Genomic DNA, 22,257 nt, shown 5'->3' with positions numbered 1-22,257 from the left:
CCTGTTTGTTGCGCCGAAAACTGCGCCTAAAAACAAGTCCAATATTCTCGAGCTCGGGGGCGGAGCCTAACACTCGCGCCGATTTTCTAAGTAGCAGGGGGCGAGTACAATTTAAATTAGCCTTCGTGGTGCCGGCAACCCTGCGCGTGCGCGTTGGAGCGTGCGCGCAGTCTCACACAAACATTGGCACTCGCCCATTTTTTAAAATACTGCAGAAAAAGTGAAGATTTGTTTCTTGGACCCCTGCAAAGGCTTGTAATTAAATTTTTTTTTGATATTTCTGTGTGTGAGGGAGTGCTTTTAGCAGCACTGCTGAATAAATCACCTGCTGAAATCAGTGAGTTCAGCTTTTCACTGCTAAACTTGCAGAACCGGTGCTGCATTGGTGCATGCAAATTAAGGACTGTATGTTTGGAGAAATAAGAGTGCTAATTCAACTTTGCAATGGATCAACGTCCACCAAGAACAAAGAATTTCTTGCATGAGGAAGTGGAGATATTAGTCAACGTAATTGAGCAGAGATGGCAGGAGCTAGATACCAGCAACAGAGGTCGCATAAAAGTGCCAACAAAAGAAATGAAGAAACGCTGGAACCAAGTTGCAGAAGATTACTGCGCAGTGGTGCATACCAGGAGATCTGGAGGTCAGTGTAAAAAGAAATGGCACGACCTTGATCAAGTAGTTAGTGCAAGTAATATTTCCCATTTTTAATTTAATCGTAATTGTAACCTGGCTATCTGTATGTCCCACCTTGCAGACTGACACACTGTAAAAAGTTATATTTTACTCTTTGCAGAAGAAATTGGCCCACAACAAAAGGGAGGCAACTCGGACAGGAGGAGGCGTGCCCAATCTGCATCCACTGACAGCCTTGGAACAAAGGGTAGCTGCTATGATGAGTCGTACGTGGAGAAAAGCAATCGGTATAGCACAAGCTGGGCCCGCACGCGAGGAAGAGGGCAAGTCCTGAAAATGCATCATGGCCCTTGAAATCAACCTGCTGCCTGGCCTGCTATGTGTGAGAGTGTACTCATGCCACCCACCCGGCCCCCTCCCTTGCTGTTAGGCATTTGACTGTTCTGATGTATTTTGCAGAACATGATGATGATGATGATGACGATGCTGCTGCTGCCAACCCTGAGGATACAGAACAAGAACCATTACAACCAGCTGCGGACGATCCAGACTGGATGATGGCAGCGATGACTGAAATGTCTGCAGAGGAGAGCTTCCAATTTAATGTTTATGAGCCCCCATCAAGGGGCATCAGAGTTTCAACCCCTAGCATAGGTCTTGGTTCCACCTTCCATGGTTTCGCTTCCGATGTTGCGGATCCCAGTGGTGCTGCTGTTATAATGCAGCATTCTACAGTCAGTGAACTACCGTCCCAGCCTGCGCCTCTCTCTCGCATAGGTTCTGGTTCCACCTACTATGGTTTTAATTCCGACGCTTCGGGTCCCAGTGTTGCTGCTGATATCATGGAGCAGTTTACACCCATTCGTCAAACATCCCAGCCCACGGCTCGCACTCGAGTGCTGTCGTCTGGAACACCGAGCGTCCTACCGTTCCAGCCCGAGCCTCTCCCTCCAGTTCAGTCGTCTGGAACACAGAGCGTCCCAGCCTGCGCCTCCCTGTGGAGTGGTGCCGCTTGCAACACCGAGCATCCCACCGTCCGTGCCCGCGCCTCCCAGTGTAGTGGTGCCACAAGGCAGACCCAGGCAGAGGAGAAGGAGATTGGAGACACGCTCTCCTGAGATGCAGCGTGCAACAGATGCGACTCAGGTTGTGGCATTGGGTATGGAGACCAATGAGCTTACCCGATCACTCATCGGTGGCGTCAATGCAGTAGGTGACGAGTTGACGGTCCTGACGGGAGAAATAGCAGTAATGACACGGGAACTTAGGGAGGGAATGTCCGAGGGAGTGCAATCGACGGCACAGGCCGTCAGGGAGGGCATGCAAATTACGGCACAGGCCATCAGGGAGGGCATGCAAGTGTCGGCACAGGCCATCAGGGAGGGCCTGGTTGAGGTAGCTGCTGCAATAAGGGCACACAGCCCAGCCAATCAAATGACACCCCCATGAGGAAGTGAACATTCACTGAGATATGGATGAGACATGGTTGCAGCCTTTCTTTGCTGCTTTTAGAAACATAGAAAATAGGTGCAGGAGTAGGCCATTCGACCCTTCGAGCCTGCACCGCCATTCAATAAGATCATGGCTGATCATTCCCTCAGTATCCCTTTCCTGCTTTTTCTCCATACCTATTTGATCCCCTTAGCCGTAAGGGCCATATCTAACTCTCTCTTGAATATATCCAATGAACTGGCATCAACAACTCTCTGCGGCAGGGAATTCCATAGGTTAACAACTCTGAGTGAAGAAGTTTCTCCTCATCTTAGTCCTGAATGGCCTACCCCTTATTCTAAGACTATGTCCCCTGGATCTGGACTTCCCGCATCTAACCTGTCCAGTCCCGTCAGAATCTTATACGTTTCTATGAGATCCCCTCTCATCCTTCTAAACTCCAGTGAATAAAGGCCCAGTTGATCCAGTCTCTCTTTCATATGACAGTCCAACCATCCCTGGAATCAGTCTGGTGAACCTTCGCTGCACTCCCTCAATAGCAAGAACGTCCTTCCTCAGATTAGGAGACCAAAACTGAACACAATATTCCAGGTGAGGCCTCACTAAGGCCCTGTACAACTGCAGTAAGACCTCCCTGCTCCTACACTCAAATCCCCTAGCTATGAAGGCCAACATACCATTTGCCTTCTTCACCACTTGCTGTACCTGCATGCCCACTTTCAATGACTGATGAACCATGACACCCAAGTCTCGTTGCACCTTCCCTTTTCCTAATCTGCCACCATTCAGGTAATATTCTGCTTTCGTGTTTTTGCCCCCAAAATGGATAACCTCACATTTATCCACATTATACTGCATCTGCCATGCATTTGCCCACTCACCTAACCTGTCCAAGTCACCCTGCAGCCTCTTAGCATGCTCCTCACACTCACACCGCCATCCAGTTTAGTGTCATCTGCAAACTTGGAGATATTACACTCAATTCCTTCATCTAAATCATTGATGTATATTGTAAAGAGCTGGAGTCCCTGCGGCACTCCACTAGTCACTGCCTGCCATTCTGAAAAGGACCCATTTATCCCAACTCTCTGCTTCCTGTCTGCCAACCAGTTCTCTATCCATGTCAGTACATTACCTCCAATACCATGAGTTTTGATTTTGCACACAATCTCTTGTGCGGGACCTTGTCAAAAGCCTTTTGAAAGTCCAAATACACCACATCAACTGGTTCTCCCTTGTCCACTCTGCTAGTTACATCCTCAAAAAATTCCAGAAGATTCGTCAAGCATGATTTCCCTTTCATAAATCCATGCTGACTTGGTCCGATCCTGTCACTGCTTTCCAAATGTGCTGCTATTTCATCCTTAATGATTAATTCCAACATTTTCCCCACTGCTGATGTCAGGCTAACCAGTCTATAATTACCCGTTTTCTCTCTCTCTCCTTTTTAAAAAAGTGCTGTTACATTAGCTACCCTCCAGTCCATAGGAACTGATCCAGAGTCGATAGACTGTTGGAAAATGATCAGCAATGCATCCACTATTTCTCGGGCCACTTCCTTAAGTACTCTGGGATGCAGACTATCAGGCCCCGGGAACTTATCGGCCTTTAATCCCATCAATTTCCCTAACACAATTTCCCGCCCAATAAGGATATCCTTCAGTTCCTCCTTCTCACTGGACCCACTGTCCCCTAGTACATTCGGAAGGTTATTTGTGTCTTCCTTCGTGAAGACAGAACTGAAGTATTGGTTCAATTGCCATTTCTTTGTTCCCCATTATAAATTCACCTGAATCCGACTGCAAGGGATCTACGTTTGTCTTCACTAATCTTTTTCTCTTCACATATTTGCAGCAGCTTTAGCAGTCAGTTTTTATGTTCCCTTCAAGCTTTCTCTCGTACTCTTATTTTCCCCCTCTTAATTAAACCCTTAGTCCTCCTCTGTTGAATTCTAAATTTCTCCCAGTCCTCAGGTTTGTTGCTTTTTCTGGCCAATTTATATGCCTCTTCCTTGGCTTTAACACTATCCTTAATTTCTCTTGGTAAACGCAGGCATGTATTGCACGTTGAGAGATGGCACACACATCTCCAGTTGTAGCCTGAAACGATCCCGAGGCATAGAAAGAAAGTGCAGCTGTTACCTTCACTTCAACAGACAAGGCAGTTGTCCTTCTGCTTCTGGGCTGCAAATCTGCTCTCACCATATCACAGATCTCAGTGACAACCTCTGCGAAAACGCAGCCTTTTCACACAATCAGCCTCGCTCACGTCCAGGTACGAGCGCCTGGTTCGATATTGTCGACGTGGGTAAGGTCTCCTGCCCATCAACCTACGGGCTACAACGTTCCTGGTGCGGTGAGCTCTAATCAATTCTCTCCTATGCAGTGAATTGATGGCAAACCATTGCATAATACGTGGTGTTGACAATGCAGCACCCATTCTGCAAATTTAAATATAAAACTGTCGATGTGGCTGCCTCTCCCTGTCCAAATGGCCTCAGTCTCCCTCACAGCTCGAAGGCTGCTGCTGTATCTTCGGCTGCCGTCGAGCCACTGACGCCGCTGACATCCTATGGCCGAATGGCCTCACGTCGGTCCGCTGCTGATTCTTCGGCTGCCGGCCAGCCACTGACGCCGCTGATATCTCATGGCCGAATGGCCTCAGGTCCGTCCGGTGTTGCTTCTTCGCGGCCAGCCACAAAGAGAATGAAGGCCTGCCTCAAGCACTGCAGCTCAGCTCGAAACTTGCTGCCGCTGCCGTCGATACACTAACGCCACACCGCTGCCTGTCTCCAACATGAAAGGCCTGCCTGAAGTACTTTCACACAGGTAGGAACATGGTTTATTTAATCTTTTCTTTCCTTATAAATTTTTATTCAGGTTGGATTTATTTGTATAATATTTGTATAAGTATAACTAAGGATTGATTGTAGAATTTAATGACTTCCCTTCCCTCCCTTCCCCCCCACCATTCCCTACGCCTAATTTGTAACCTACGCCTGATTTTCTAAAGTGTAGACAAGGTGTTTTAGAGCGTACAAAAATCTTCACTTACTCCATTCTAAGTTAGTTTGGAGCAAGTTTTCACTCACGAAACTTTGAAATCAGGTGTAAGTGGCCAGACACGCCCCCTTTTGAAAAAAAAAATTCTGTTCCAAAGTGAAACTATTCTAACTGACTAGAACTGGAGCAAACTAAATGGCGAGAATTCCGATTTCTAAGATACTCCGTTCTACACAAGTTGCTCCTACAAATCTGGAGCAAATCATGTAGAAACTTGGGGCCTATATAGGGTGCAAGACATTTATCGATTACTCAGACAGGCTAACAAAGTGGTGATGAGAACACAGTGATTTTAATGATTTTCGGGCAGAATGGATTTTACCGAAATATCCTAGATTTATGCGGTTTTAGAGTTTTTCCCTACGTGATGCAAGAATGGACTAAGTGCACAATCAATTAAAATGTTGACATTTTGGATCCTGCCGATGCCCAAGGGAACATTGCAGAAAGCCACGAAACATTTATAAATGTTTCTTCCTGACTTCATTCAGCGGGAATGCTTATAATTGCTGTCTTTCGCCCGGCGCCATTTAAAAAGATAACTCTTTCTGTCGCTTCTTTTGCTGAGCGTGGTATTTGCTCGGCACACCTAAATATACCCCGTGGCTAACCATGCCAGCATATTCCAGGCTGATGTTACAGCGTAGAGGATCAGCAACAAGGTTTTCTTTGAAACTGGACTGAGCATACAACACAAACTATTTTCCAACCCAGACTTCTGCTTCTGCTTGAGGTTTCTTTTAAACATAGGAGCTTTAATGCATTACAATTTCCAGCATAGCAACACCGACTACACTTTAAAAGTACTTTGTTGGCTGTAAAGCACTTTGGGAAGTCATCATCATCATAGGCAGTCCCTCGGAATCGAGGAAGACTTGCTTCCACTCCTGAAGTGAGTTCTTTGGTGGCTGAACAGTCCGATAAGAGAGCCACAGACTCTGTCACAGGTGGGACAGATAGTCGTTGAGGGAAGGGGTGGGTGGAGGGTGGGACTGGTTTGCCGCACGCTCCTTCCGCTGCCTGCGTTTGATTTCTGCATGCTCTCGGCGATGAGACTCGAGGTGCTCAGCACCCTCCCAGATGCACTTCCTCCACTTAGGGTGGTCTTGGCCCAGAGACTCCCAGGTGTCGGTGCGGATGTTACATTTTATCAGGGAGGCTTTTGAGGGTGTCCTTATAGCATTTCTGTTGCCCACCTTTGGCTCGTTTGCCGTGAAGGAGCTCCGAGTAGAACACTTGCTTTGGGAGTCTCATGTCTGGCATGCAGACAATGTGGCCTGCCCAGTGAAGCTGATCGAGTGTGGTCAGTGCTTCAATGCTGGGGATGTTACGGGGGTGTGAAAGCCACTGTATAATTGCAAGTTGGTTCAAGTTCTTGCATTCATGTTTAAATGCACCATCTTGTACAGTATAATCATATGAAATGGAAGGGAAACACAGACCTGGTCCCTCCAGATATGGTACAACAACATACTTCATTTATCCACTCCTTAACCCATCAATCTCTTGGGAGAGGCAAAAAAACAATCTCACAAACAAACATCAAACAGACTAAAGATATCATCATCATCATAGGCAGTCCCTCAGAATCGAGGAAGACTTGCTTCCACTCTTAAAATGAGTCCTTAGGTGGCTGAACAGTTTCTCTCAAGCAGAATCAATTCGACACAAGGTGCATCAGAATCTGCAGCATACTTTATTTACATTTATTCAATGGCAACCCAACCAAATTAAACAGGTTGGACAGCTCGCTCATGTCTTAAAGATATTTTTTTATCAACAGAAAATATTCTGGGAAGGCATTATACAAGCGAGCCGTGCAATGAATGGACCAAATGTCTTCCTATTGGATAAATTGTGTGACGCAGCTCCTGCGGCTGATGCATTGGGCCAAATTGATTGTTTGAAAAACTGACCAAAGTTAATCATCAATAACAAGTTTACAGCTCAGAAAAGTTGCAAAAATAATGCATCCACTTCAGGTGATATGCCAGTTTACAGACATCATGACACAGAAAATATGCTGTCATCTCAATAAGCAAAAAATCTTATTGGTCCTGAAGTTATGGCAATGATTGCAAGTATTACTGTAATGATCCAGAGACACAAGTTCAAATCCTATCGCGGCAGCTGGGGAATTTAAATTCAATTAATAAATAAATCTGGAAGAAAAAGCTGGCATCAGTAATGGTGACCATGAAACTGGTCCACCAATGTCCTTTAGGGAAGGAAATGTGCTGTCCTTACCCAGTCTGGCCTATATGTGACTCCAGACCCACAGCAATGTGGTTGACTCTTAACTGCCCCTGAAATGGCCACGCGAGCCACTCAGTTGCATTCAAGAAGGTGGCTCACCACCACCTTCTCAAGGACAATTAGGGATGGGCAATAAATGCCAACAATACCCACATCCCGTGAACTAATAAAAAAAACATTGGGCTGAAATCTTGGGGCTCCTGTTCACAGATTGTAGTGTAGCTGTAAAGGGAATGTTTACTGTGCTGTAGCACACAGAGAGAAGCGTGTTACTGGAGTCCAACCATTCAGCACATTTGGCTATGCTTATACAAAGTACGGAAAGAATTTGTAAAAATTCTCCATGATGGTGGCACCTCATGGGCTGATCAAAGTCGACATGGCATAAAATGTAATTGGAACATTCTGTTTACTAGTGTTGGACAGCAGGGTTTGCATGGTAGGTCTGGGCTTTGGTTGTTATTTGAACTAAATTCCACATTAGTCATGTTTTGCTGGCTACAGCTATCAGGGTTTTTTTTTTAAATGGGGGGGTTGTGGGGGTGGGGCGGAGAAGAGAAGTTCTCTAAAGCTACTGAGCCAGCCACCATCCTTTCGAAACTCATCTCTTGAAATGATAGAGAGAGAGAGAGAGAGAGCCTATAAGTTTTCAGCACCACATTATATTTAATCCGGTTTAAAAACTCTGAGCGTACATTTAAGCAGCAAAAGTCCCACTTGCTGAATATTTAAAGGGGAAAGGGACTGGCAGGAAGGCTGATTTCATAAATCTGCAGGATGATGATCTGTAATCAGTTGTTAAACTTTGGACATGCCTGTTGCTTCCTCATTTTACTGAGAGATAAATGCAGTGAGTAAATGAGCAAGCACTGTTACAATACTGCTGAAGCATCTTAGCAAAACAGCTCAAAGGCCTACAAGAGCACCTGATACTGACGGTATTAAGTTGTGTCACTGGCATCACGAAAGACAGCAAAATGTTCTAACCATAATGTCTACAGTGCAGGCACCTACGAGCCAAAAACCATTATATATTCAACTGGCAAAGTGCGTTTTAAGCAAAAAGAACAGGAATTGTTAGCTGGCTGTAAATGGCTGCCTCTTCTGAGGTACTGTCCCACTCCCTTTTAAATCTGCAGTCATCGCCCCCTCAAAGAATCCACCCGTGACCCTTCTGTCCTTGCAAACTACCATCTCATTTCCAACCTCCCTTTGTACTCCAAAGTCCTTCATTGGGGCTAAAATCCCAGCTTTGCCGGGTCCGTACGGAATATGTACAGAACTGGCGAAAGCCGGTTTTCGTAGCGCTGCGCGGAAAAACGGCGTTTCCAATCTGTCAAATTTTGGCTTGACAGATCTTCTACATCCCCGCAGTCAGGACATTCGCACGGGCGAGATTGCGATATTTGCCCAACAAATGTCCTTAAAACTCTTGCGCCTGGTAAAAGCGGGCGCATAGCCTACTTTTACCAGCGTAAGAGTTTTAAAACATATAAAAATAAAATTTAAAAACACATGTTAAAAAATCCTGTCCACTAAGTTTATTTTAAACCATAATTAAAACACTTAAAAAAATTTTTAAAATCCAAAAAATATATTTTTTTTCTAAAATATTTCATTAACTTTAATTTCAATTAATGTTAAATATGTGAAGTGTTTTGTTTATTTTTTTATGTTGTTTTTGGGTGGGGGGAGGAGGGGTTTCTCATTGATAATGAGCGCTCCTACTTACGGAGTTCCCATTATCAATGAGATAATTGGTTGTCCAGTGCCATGTGACTCCAACTTCTCCCTCTGTATCTCCAAGACATGAACACGCTGCAAAGCGTGGGAAGAGAAGGCCTCAGACCGGGATCTCTGGAGGGCACAGGAGCAATAGGTAGGCGCGGATCTTTCTTATTTTCAGGTGAGCGCCCGCGGGAAACCCAGCGCCGGGATTTCAGGGCCATTGCATTTGTGCATCCCAAATCCGTGCCCATCTTTCCTGCAACTGCGTGTTTCAACCTCTCGAATCAGTTTTCCACTCCGCCACAACATTAAAACGGTCCTAATCCAAGTCATAAATGATATCCTCTGTCTCTGTAATCGACATGCACTCATCCTTCTCAAATGCAGCCTTTGGCACGATCAATAACACCAACCTCCTCCAATACCTCTCTCCGTTGTCCAGCTGAATTCTTGCCGAGTTCTAACTTTATCCAGTCGTAGCCAGGGGATCTCCTGCAATGGCTTCTCGTCCTGCCACCGCACCATTACCTCGGGAGTCTCCAAAGGATCTATCCTTGGCGCTCTCCTATTTCTCATCTACTGCCCCTCAACGACATTATCCAAAGTCATATCAGGTTCCATATGTACGCCGACAACATCCAGCTCTACCTCACCACCACCTCTCGATTCCTCCACTCTGTGTGTTATCAGCCTGCTTGTCTGATCGAGTCCTGAAGGAGTTTCAATTTCCTCCAATGAAAGATGAAATCCATAGGGTTCTTGGCTCACCCCACAAACTCCATTTCTTTGCTACCGATTCCATCCCCCTTCCTAGCCACTGTATCAGGCTGAAACAGACTGTTCGCAACCTCGGCGCCCTAACTGATCCTAATCATAGGCAGTCCCTCGGAATCGAGGAAGACTTGCTTCCATTCTAAAAATGAGTCCTTAGGTGGCTGAACAGTCCAATACGAGGGCCACAGTCCCTGTCACAGGTGGGACAGATAGTCATTAAGGGAAAGGGTGGGTGGGACTGGTTCTGAGCTTCTGACCCTCTGACCCCCTTGAGAATGTGTAAAAGGGTTGCGAAAGTGGTAGATGACTAGAGAAGGTGGCAAAAGGATGGAGATAGGGAATCATGGGAAAATAGCTAAAGAAATGGTCAAGATACAGACAACTGCAGAATCAACAGAAAAAAAAGGGGTTACCAAGAGTTGAAGTTGAGGTTAGACATGGGTCATGAGAAAGCCCAAGGCAGCACAAAGAAAGAAAGCAATTCTAGATAGGAAGGGAAAAGTAATAGCTTCTACTGATAAGGAGGAAGAGAAATTAATTGGGTTCTTTACTGATAAGGGAAGACAGTGTAGCAAAGCTATAACTAACCTACCTGACACCAGCCCTAATTGGGAGACTTCCTTGCCTGCCATTGGACGTACTCGGGGGGGGGGGGGGGGGGGGGGGGGAGGCAGAAAGGGATTGGATAGAACAAGTGCTAATCAAATGTGTTCTGTTTTGAAAATGTATATCTACTGTGCTTTTCGCGCTGAAAAGGGGCTTGTCCAGGGGAAGGTAAACAGGCTCTGATTGAGAGTGTTCCTTTGTCTTGACAAGTCCCGGCCGGAGAATCTTCAATAAAGGTCCTTTATAGAAAAAGCAAGGTGTTCGTGTGTCAGTGTATTCGCTGAAACAGATTGAGGGAAAAAGAATCCATATCAACACACTCATATACTCTCCATCACAAAGACCGTCTACTTCCACTTCTGTAACATCGCTCATCTCCACCCGTCTCAGCACATTTAGAAACATAGAAAATAGGTGCAGGAATAGGCTATTCGGCCCTTCGAGCCTGCACCACCCAATCAATATCATGGCTGATCATGCATTTCAGTACCCCATTCCTGCTTTCTCTCCATACCCCTTGATCCCTTTAACCGTAAGGGCCACATCTAACTTCCTTTTGAATCTATCTAACGAACTGGCCTCAACAACTCTCTGTGGTAGAGAATTCCACAGGTTCACAATTCTGAGTGAAGCAGTTTCTCCTCATCTCGGTCCTAAATGGCTTACCTCTTATCGTTAGACTGTGACCCCTAGTTCTGGACTTCCCCAACATCGGGAACATTCTTCCTGCATCTAACCTGTCCAACCCCGTCAGATTTTTATATGTTTCTATGAGATCCCCTCTCATTCTTCTAAACTCCAGTGAATATAAGCCTAGTCAATCCAGTCTTTCTTCATGTGTCAGTCCTGCCATCCCGGGAGTCAGTCTGCTGAAACATTCACCATGCCTTTGTTACCTCCGGACTTGACTATTCCAACGCTCTCCTGGCCGCCCAGCTATCTTCCACTTTCCATAAACGTGAGCTCATCCAAAACTCTGCTGCCCATATCCTAACAGGTACCAAGTCCTGCTCACCCATCACCACTGCGCTCACTGACCTACACTGGCTCCACATCCAACACCTCGAATTTAAAATCTTGATCGTCATGATCAAATCCCTCCATGGCCTCACCCCGCCCTGTGTAACCTCCTCCAGCCCAACAACCCTCCGAGAACTCTGCATTCCTCCACCTCGAGCATCTTACACATCCTCCACTTCCTTCGCCCTACCATTAGCGGCCGTGCCTTCATTTGTCGAGACCCCAAGCTTTGGAATTTCCTCCTTTACAACCCTTTTTCTCTTGCTCTTTCTCCCTGACCCTTCTTTAAACCGACCGCTGAGCAAGCTTTCAGTCAATATCTCCTTCTTTGGCTCAGTGTCAAGTTTTGTCTGTTTACACTCCTGTGAAGCACCTTTGGATGTTTTCCTAAGTTAAAAGGTGCTATATAAATGCAAGTTGTTGTTGTTGTTACATAACAAACCTAATCTCAGTAAGCTTGTATGAATTTTAGGCATTTTACAATTCAGAAGTAAACCCATCATTAAACATAAAGTTACTGGCCACAATGGTAGCATAGTGGTTGTGTTACTGGACTAGTAATCCAAAACGCTAGACTTAACGATCCGGTGACATGAGTTCAAATCCCATCACGGCAGCTAAATAAATCTAAGTTAAATTAAATAAAAAGCTGGTATCAGTAATGGTGACCATAAAACTGTCGGATTGTCATAAAAACCCATCTGGTTCACCAATGTCCCTCAGGAGAAGGAAATCGACCATTCTTACCCGGTCTAGCCTACATTTGTCTCCAGACCTACAGCAATGTGGTTAATTCTTAACTGCTCTCTGAAATGGCCTAGCGAGCCACTCGGGTTGTACCAAACCACTATAAAGAACAGCGATTCAAGGTGGCGGCACACGGCCACCTTCTCAAGGGCAATTAGGGCTGGTCTTGCCAGAGACGCCAACATCCCGTGAATGAATACTTTGGACTATGGAGAGAAAGCAGGAAAGGGGTATTGAGGGAGTGATCAGCCATGATCTTATTGAATGGCGGTGCAGGCTCAAATGACCTACTCCTGCACCTATGTTCTATGTTACTGATACCTTAATATTTCGATAATGGAATCGCACGGCTCAGATAAACTGTTCAAGCTCCAGTCAGACACTAAACCTCCCTTTATTCCCTACATAATATAAAACAATACTCGGAAGTGTGTTTCAAGGCAGTACCAAGAGGTTAGGAACCCCTCATCTCTTAAAGCTGATGACTAATACTGGCCTACAATATCATAGGCCTCAGAATACCTGGATGAGTGCAGCTCCAACAACACTCAAGAAGCTCGACACCATCCAGGACCAAGCAGCCCACCAGCTTAAACATGCACTCCCTCCATCACCGGCGCACCGTGGCTGCAGGATATACGGGAATAGTGGCATAGTGGTAATGTTACTTGACTAGTAATCTGGAGAAATTAGTTTAATCCCACCACGGCAGCTGGGGAATTTAAATACAGTTAATTAAATTAATCTAGAATAAAAAGCTAATATCAGTAATGATGATCATGAAACTACTGGAGTGTCGTAAAAAACGATCTGGTTTACTAATGTCCTTTAGGGAATAAGGAAATCTGCTGTCCTTATGCGGCCTGGGCCTATATGTGACTCCAGACCCACAGCAATGTGGTTGACTGCTCTCTGAAATGGCCTTGCAAGCCACTCAGTTGTCAAAGAGGCGGCTCACCACCACCTTCTCAAGGGCAATTAGGGATGAGCAATAAATGCTGGCTTTGCCAGCAATACCCACATCCGTTGAATGAAAAAAAGCTATCTACAAGATGCACTGCAGCAACTCGCCCGGGATTCTTCGACAGCACCTCCTAAATCCATGACCTCCACCGTCTAAAAGGTGCATGGGAACACCTCCACTTCCAAGTTCTCTTCCAAGTCGTACAACATCTTGACTTGGAAATATATCGCCATTCCTCCAACGTCACTGGGTCAAAATCCAAGAACTCCCTCCCTAACAGCACTGTGGGAGTGTCTGCACCACACAGACTGCAACGGTTCAAGGCGGGGACTCACCACCACCTTCTCAAGGGCAAACAAAGATGGGCAATAAATGCCAGCCTTCACAACGATGCCCACGTCCCATGAGTTAATTAATAATAAAAAAAGAAGCCATTGGTACCACGCCCAGCTAGCCATTCTTCACACTTGATCAGCTCCGCTGGGCGGGCCACATAGTTTGCATGCCAGACACGCGACTCCCAAAGCAAGCGCTCTACTTGGAACTCCTTCGCGGCAAAAGAGCCAAAGGTGGGCAGAGGAAACGTTACAAGGACACCCTTAAAGCCTCCCTGATAAAGTGCGACATCCACACTGAAACCTGGGAATCCCTGGTCAAAGATCGCCCTAAGTGGAGAAAGTGCATCCGGGATGGCGCTGAGCACCTCGAGTCTCATCGCCGAGAGCATGCAGAAATCAAGCGCAGGCAGCGGAAAGAGTGTGCGGCAAACCAGTCCCACCCTCCCTTACCCTCAACGACTATCTGTCCCCCTGTGACAGGGACTCTCGTATTGGACTGTTCAGCCACCTAAGGATTCATTTTAAGAGCGGAAGCAAGTTTTTCTCGATTCCGAGGGACTGCCTATGATGGACACAGTGAAGATCGACAGCCTATTAAAATGTAAGACCAAACTGAGCTCAACTCTGTTCTCACCCAAAGCCTATAAATCAATAGTTTCCACCAGAGTTCGCTGAGCATCAGGAACAGAAGCCCTGGATGATTTTTTTCCCCACACGAACCAAGGACTTCCCTGACCAACCCTGCAGGATCTGGTGAATGTTAAAGATCACATGACACTATTCAAAGGCCTCTACTGGTGTCCCGATCAACGGTCCTCGCTCAATGAATATCACCCAAATAAAAAGCTCTAAACTGGTCATTGTTACGAAGGACATTTGCTGTGTGTGCCCAAATAACATCACATCACTTCAGTTGTGTGAGCCACAGATTTTATCAATGACTGATTCATAAACACAATAAAAGCTGGTCAAATTTGCAGATGATACCAACTAGTTGGGAAATACAAAATATGTAAGTGGACAGAATAGGTGAAATGTAATACAGGTATATAAAATACATATATATTACATAGGGTATACGACACAGAAACAGGCCATTCGGCCCAACCAGTTCATGCTGCCGTTTATGCTCCACTCGAGCCACCTCCCGTCTTTCCTCATCTAAATCTATCAGCATAACCCTCTATTCCCTTCTCTGTCATATACTTGTCCAGCCTCCCCTTATATGGATCGATAATATTCACTTCAGCCACTCCCTGTGGTAGCGAGTTCCACATTCTCACCGTTTCTCCTGAATTCCCTATTGGATTTCTTGGTGACTATCTTATATTGATGGCCTCTAGTTATGTTCTTCCCCACAAGTGGAAACATTCTCTCTTTATCCACTATCAAAACCTTTCATCATTTTAAAGACCTCTATTAGGTCACCCCTCAGCCTTCCTTTTTCAAGAGAGAAGAGACCCAGCCTGTTTCCTGGTATGTATACCCTCGCATTTCTGGTATCATCTTTATAAGTCTTCTCTGCATCCTCTCCAGTGACTCTTATTCTTTGTATAATATGATGACCAGAACGGTATGCAGTACTCCGAGGGCCCAAGTTTCCACACAATAAAAAACGGGCGCCCCTCCGAGCTGGAAAAAAAACTCGCGATTCTGGAGAGCCCTGCAGCTCCTTGTCTGTTTGGCACGGCGCCCAGGGGGGCGGAGCCTACACTTGCGCTGATTTTGTAAGTGGGAGGGGGCAGGTACCATTTAAATTAGTTTTTTTCCTGCCGGCAACGTGCGCGTTGGAGCATTCGCGCACGCGCAGTGTGAAGGAAACATTGGCACTTGGCCATTTTTGTAGTTCTTTGTAGCTGTTTAGTTTTTGAACATTTTTTAATAAAAGCTCATTGCCATCAGCACATCAGCACTGAGAAGGCTGCAGGAAGCCTCAGAAAGTTGAGGCAGCCGTTTTCCGACGACCTCCCCCTTTTGCCGTCGGGAAATGGCTCCTCAATTTCTGAGGCTTCCTGCAGCCTTCTGTCTCCTTCCCTCTTCCCTCCCTCCCGCCGTCTGGAACGGCTTCCTCCCCACCCCGCTGCGTTCGGTCGGTCGGTTGGGTCCCTCCCGCCTGCTCGCCGTCTGGAACGGCTCCCCCCCGCTGCGATCGGTCGCTCGCCCGCCGTCTGGAACGGCTCCCCCCCCCCCCCACCCCCTGCGTTTGGTCGGTTGAGTCCCTCCCCGCCGTCTGGAACGGCTTCCCCCACCCCCCCGCGTTCGGGCGGGAGGGAGGGAAGGCTTCCTCTCCTCCCTCCTCCCTCTCCCTCCCCCCCGTGTTCGGGCGGGAGGGAGGGAAGGCTTCCTCTCCTGCCTCCTCCCTCCCTCCCCCCCCCCCCCCCCCCCGCGCTAAGTTAGTTTGGAGTACGCTTTCACTATGGAAACTTTCAAATCAGGCGTCAGTGGCCTGACACGCCCCCTTTTGAAGAAAAAATTCTGTTCCAAAGTGGAACTGTTCTACCTGACTAGAACTGCAGAAAGAAAATGTGGAGAATTGCGATTTCTAAGATAGTCCGTTCTCCACCAGTTGCTCCTAAAAATCAGGCGCAAATCATGTGGAAATTTGGCCCCAAGTGTGGTCTAACCAAGGTTTGATACAGGTTTAGCATTACTTCCCTACTTTTCAATTCTATAGCTCTAGAAATAAACCCTAGTGCTTGGTGTGCTTTTTTATGGCCTCGCTAACCTGTGTCGCAACTTAGTGATTTGTGTATTTGTACTCTGAGATCCCCTTGTTCCTCTACCCCACCTAGATTTGCATCCTCCAACAACCTGTATTTATAGAGCACCTTAAATGCAGTGAAACGTCCTAAGGCGCTCCACAGAGTATGATGAGATTAAAAATTTGACACCAAGCCACATAAGTAGAAATGTGTGTAATAATGTTTCCACTTGTGGGGAAGAGTATAACTAGAGGCCATCAAGATAGTCAACAAGAAATCCAATAGGAAATTCAGAAGAAATTTCTTTACCCTCCCTATTCTTCCTTCCAAAATGTAATAACTCACATTTATCTGTGTTAACATAATTGGCCAATTATATGCCCATTCTGCAAGTTTATTAATGTCCTGTAATTTGTTTATTAATGTCCTGATAGTATTGACTATCTACCCAATTTGGTGTCATCCGCAAATTTAGAAAGTGTTTTTGATTCCAAAGTCTAAATCGATAATATAAATTGTGAACAACAGTAGTCCCAGCACTGATCCTTGTGGAACACCGCGAGCTATCTTCTGCCCCTTTACCCCCACTCTCTGCTTTCTGTCTTGAAGCCAGCTAGCTATCCATTCTGCTACTTGCCCCATGACTCCGCACTCTCTGACCTTGTTCATCTATTATGGGGTACTTTATTGAAGGCCTTTTGAAAATCTAGATAAATTACATTGACTGCATTACCATTGTCTACACGCTCTATTACCTCTTCAAAAAATGCAATAAGGTTGGTCAAGCAAAACTTTCCCTTTTGAAATCATGCTGACTATTCTTTATTATATTTTTGGTTTCTAATTGTTCTATTTTCTCCTTTAGTAGGGATTCCATTATTTTTCCTACCACCGATGTTAAGCTGACTGGTCTATAATTGCCTGGACAGAGGATGGGATGACCTTGGATCTAGCCTGAAGGCGATGAAGGTTGAACAGATTCCCATTGGTTCTATAGTTTAGCTCCACTTCAGCAGGGAGCTTGTTGAGCGCGAGATGGAGCATTGCAGCGAGGAAGATCAAGAAGAGCGTTGGTGCGATGAAGCAGCCCTGCTTGACCCCGGACTGGACGTGGATTGTGTCTGTGATGGATCAGTTGGTCAGGATCACGGCTTGCATGTCATCGTGGAACAGGTGGAGGATGGTGACAAACATTTGGGGGCAGCCGAAATGGAGGAGGACACTCCATGGTCCCTCGCATTTGACAATGTCAAAGGCCTTTGTAAGGTCAAAGGCAGCCATATACAAGGGTTGGTGCTGTTCCCTGCAGTTCTCCTGTAGTTGTCGCGCGGTGAAGATCATGTCCGTTGTACCCCTTAGTGGACGAAATCCACATTGCGACTCTGGAAGGAGCTCTTCAGCCACAGGGAGAAGACGGTTGAGGAGGATTCCTGTGATGTCTTTCCCAATGGCCGACAGCAGGGAAATTCCTCTGTAGTTGCCACAGTTGGACTTGTCCCCCCTTTTGAAGACGATCACGATTACGGGATCTCTGAGATCTCCCGACATGCTCTCCTCCCTCCAGATGAGAGATGAGGTCATGCATTATACAGTACGCAGACAACGCCTGCATTTGCGCACAGAGGCTGAACTCCAAGCCATCGTCAACACCTTCACCGAGGCGTACGAAAGCATGGGCCTTCCACTAAACATTTGTAAGACAAAGGTCCTCCACCTACCTGAACCTGCCACAAGCACTGCCCCCCACAGTCATCAAAATCTACGGTGCAACCTTGGACAACGTGGACCATTTTCCACCTCGGGATCCTACTATCAGCAAGGGCAGACATAGACGATGAGATCCAACACTGCCTCAGTTGCGCCAGCGCAGCCTTCAGTCGCCAGAGGAAGTGTGTGTTTGAAGACCAGGACCTCAAATCTGGCACCAAGCTTATGGTCTACAGGGCTGTAGTGATATCTGCCCTCTTATATGGCTCAGAGATGTGGACCGTATACAGTAGACACCTCAAAGCACTGGAGAAATACCACCAATGCTGCCTCTGCAAGATCCTGCAAATCCATTGGAAGGATAGACGCACCAATGTCAGTGTTCTTGATCAGGCCAACATCCCCAACATCAGAGCACTGACCACACGCGACCAGCTCCGTTGGGCGGGCCACATCTGTCCGCATGCCCGACACAAAACTCCTGAAGTAAGTGCTCCATTTGGAATTCCTACACGGCAGGCGAGCCCCAGGTGGGCAGAGGAAACGTTTCAAGGACACCCTCAGAGCCTCCTTGATAAAGTGCAACATCCCCACCAACATCTGGGAGTCCCTGGCCCAAGACCGCCCAAAGTGGAGGAAGAGTATCCGGGAAGGCACTGAGCACCTCGAATCTCATCGCCGAGAGCATGCAGAAAACAAGCGCAGGCAGCGGAAGGAGCGTGCGGCAAACCAGACTCCCCACCCACCCTTTCCTTCAACCACTGTCTGTGCCACCTGTGACAGAGACTGTAATTCCCATATTGGACTGTTCAGTCACCTGTGAACTCACTTTTAGAGTGGAAGGAAGTCTTCCTCGATTTTGAGGGACTGCCAATGATGATGAATTGCCTGGACATGTTCTATCTCCCTTCTTAAATATAGGTATTACGTTAGTTATTTGCCAGTCCTCTGGCACTACATTTTCTTCAAGCGAATTATGAAATACGTGTAGTAATGCTTCTGCTATCTCTTCCCTAGATTCTTTTAAAATGCGTGGATACAATCCATCCAGACCAAGGGTTTTATCCTCCGAGTTTCATTAGTTTATTTAATATAGCCCCTCTTTTTATTTTAAATGCACTTATCTCATCATCCAATGTCATGTCCACCTGTTCTATCTCCTTGGTAAATATTGAAGCAAAATAATTATTTAATATTTGCCATCTCTTTATCGTTACCTGCGTTATTATCCTGTCAATGTCTTAATGACCCTATTCCCAGCCCAACCGTCCTATTCTATTGATGTGCCTGTAAAATATTTTACTATTTTGTTTTATGCTGCACACAATATAAAAATATTGGACCAAATATTAGTCAAATGCTGTCAAAATAGCTAAGGATTAAGTTGAGAGATTTGGGGTTTTTGTAGATACATCTAAGCACTGTAGAGCAGCAGTCAGCAAAGCAAATAAAATGCTGAACTATCTGAAGTACAAATCACAAGAAGTCACACTCAAACCGTACGCTGTTTTGGTCAGACCACACCTTGTATACTGTGGTCATTTCTGGGCACTGAGGCACGAACGTGATAACCAAGTTCTTAAGGCAGTCCAGGAAAGATCGGAGACTGATTCCTAACATGAGATGTATAAGGGAAGATTGAGAAACGTAGGCTTGAAAGGAAGCGACTCAGAAATAATCAGAAAGAGGCATATAAAAATTGGCAAAATGGGATGGAAACTATTTCAAACTAAATCTCAATAGAATAGGACACATGCTTTAAACTAATAAAAGGCAAGTTTACTATCAGGAAGTAATTCAAATGCAATGGATTTACATAGGAATTGCTGGACAAAAAAGACCAAAATCCACCTCGTTTGCCTTCTACCATCCTGGTAATTACATGGTACAACAATAATGAAGCTGTTAGAATAGTGAAGGTGAAAACACTGGAATTATTTGAAACAGCTGGGTGCTATAATTGGAGAGTGGAAGGAGAAAGAAATGTAGGCTTTCTGGATGGATGAATTAAGAGGAACTTTATTTGTTCATATTTAACTTAATATGATTAGAAGCTGTATAAACACTAGCATTGACGCTGAGCAACCAGCATTGAAAGGGGAAAATGTTTTCTGTTTATTATCTTCATTTTGTAGCAGGTGTATTGGGTTTCTGATGACAACAGCTTTCCACAATTAAGTCACAGGAAATGAAATCCAAATGTAGTTAATTAACTTTTACAGGAAATTATATAGCGTGAACGTGTCATACACAGAACCTGCGTATGCCATTCAACCCAGTGAGCTTGCTCCATTGTGTCAGCCAGTGGTTCATTTGGTAGCTACATTGCCTGAGTCAGAAGGTTGTGGGTTCAAGTCCCATTCCAGAGACTTGAGCACAAAAATCTAGGATAACACTCGTGTAGTGCATTGTCGGAGGTGCCGTCTTTCAGATGGGACTTTAAAACGAGGCCCCGTCTACTTTCTCAGGTGGACGTAAAAGATCTCATGGCATTATTTCAAGGAAGAGCAGGGGATTTATCTCCGGTGTCCTGGCCAATAGTTATCCCTCAATCAACATCACTAAAACAGATTATCTGGTCATTATCACATTGCTGTTTGTGGGAGCTTGTGGTGTGCTAATTGGCTGCTGCATTTTTCTACATTACAACAGTAATCACATTTCAAAAAGTGTTTAATTGGCTGTAAAGCACTTTGGAATGTCCAGTAATCGTGAAAGCTGCTATATAAATGAAAGTCTTTTTTATTTCATTAGACATACACACATGCATCTAGCAAGTGCTTGCTACCACACTATTAACACAAGCCAATTCAATATTTGATTGAAAATCAAGCCTCAATTTCTAAATAGTTAATACAAAAGCAAAATACTGTGGATGCTGGAAATCTGAAACGAACAGAAAATGCTGAAATTACTCAACAGGTCAGGCAGCATCTGTGGAGAGAGAAACAAAGTTAACGTTTCGGGTCAACAACCCTTCTTCAGAACAGTTCTGACAAAGGGTCATCGACCCGAAACATTAACTTTATTTTTCTCTCCACAGTTGCCACCTGACCCGCTGAGATTTCCAGCATTCCGTTTTTATTTCAGATTCCAGCATTCGCAGTATTTTGCTTTTATTGTAATATTTCAGGTCGATGACCTTTCATCATTTTCCAGTTTTGACGAAGGGTCATCAACCTGAAACCTTAGCTCTATGTGTGTTATCTCTCTCTCCACAGATGCTGCCTGACCTGCTGAGAATTTTCTGTTTTTATTCTCAACATCACATTTTCAGCCTGCAAATATTATAACACACATGTGGGCATTAACAAATAATGTTTTTTTTCAGCATTTTGTTTTTATTCTAAATAACTAACTTTAGCCTGCAAATATTAACGTATTCATGTTAAATTAAAGATTTCAAAAAAGTGATATATTCTAATTTTAGCCTGCAAATATTAATATATTCATGTTAAATTAGAGATTTCAAGTGATATATTTTAATTTTTGCCTGCAAATATTAATGTATTCATGTTAGAGATTTCAAAAATATATTTGAAAACTAGTTAACGTGTAAATATACATTTTAATTCCATACATTATTGAGAATATAATGCATGTCCTCCCTCCCTCCCCAGTGCTGCAAGCAGCATCTTATGTAACCTGCCACCCCCACAGCCCAGTGCCATGCAGCACAGCCAGCCACTTCCTCCTGGGGCTCGGGCTCGGGCCTAGCGCCGCTGCAAGTTGAAGCCTCGACTCCTGGGAGTGTCAGCCGAGCCCAATGGCGGCGGTGTGAAGGCAGGCGCCTCTTCCCCACTCACCAGATCTGGAAGCGCAGCACCGGCCCGGTAACGTACTGCATCTTCAGCCGCTTGTCGGCCAGCCCTTGACCCATGTCGCCCAGGCAGGCAAACGCCATGAGCAGAAAGGACAACACGATGCTGCACGGCGCCATTCTCGCCGCAACGCCACACTCCACTCCCCGTAACCGCGGAGACCGACCGACCTACCGGCGCCTGCGCGGTGCAGACCCTGCTGGCAGCGCCAGCACGGTGTCGAACCAGCTGCTTGCGCCTGCGCAGTGCCGACCCAGCAGCCAGCGCCTGCGCGGTGCGGACTCAGTTGCCGGCGCCACAGCTGCCAGCGCCTGCGCGGTGCAGACTCAGTTGCCGGCGCCACCAGCTGCCAGTGCCTGCTGTGCCTGCGCTGCGCATTCTGCAGTCTCAGCGCTACGTACCACGTGACTGCAGTCGAGTAGGGTTAGATAGACTCAGTGAGTG

General features: G+C 45.9%; 1 protein-coding gene across 1 annotated transcript in view; it reads right to left on the bottom strand.

Moving 5' to 3' along the window:
• LOC139266001 (thioredoxin reductase-like selenoprotein T) overlaps positions 1-21,999 on the bottom strand; it is a 46,963-nt gene extending 24,964 nt beyond the window's left edge. Inside the window, exon 1 of the mRNA XM_070883726.1 lies at positions 21,799-21,999. Within this exon, the coding sequence (XP_070739827.1) occupies positions 21,799-21,932 (134 nt within the window). The 5' untranslated portion in view covers positions 21,933-21,999. The remainder of the gene's footprint in view (positions 1-21,798) is intronic.
• Between the last annotated feature and the right edge of the window lie 258 nt (positions 22,000-22,257).

This window comes from Pristiophorus japonicus, chromosome 6 (genome assembly GCF_044704955.1).
Source record: "Pristiophorus japonicus isolate sPriJap1 chromosome 6, sPriJap1.hap1, whole genome shotgun sequence".
NCBI classification, from domain to species: Eukaryota; Metazoa; Chordata; class Chondrichthyes; family Pristiophoridae; genus Pristiophorus; species Pristiophorus japonicus.
The sequence above is the reverse complement of the archived record's forward strand: the minus strand, read 5'-3'. Positions and strand labels throughout refer to the sequence as shown.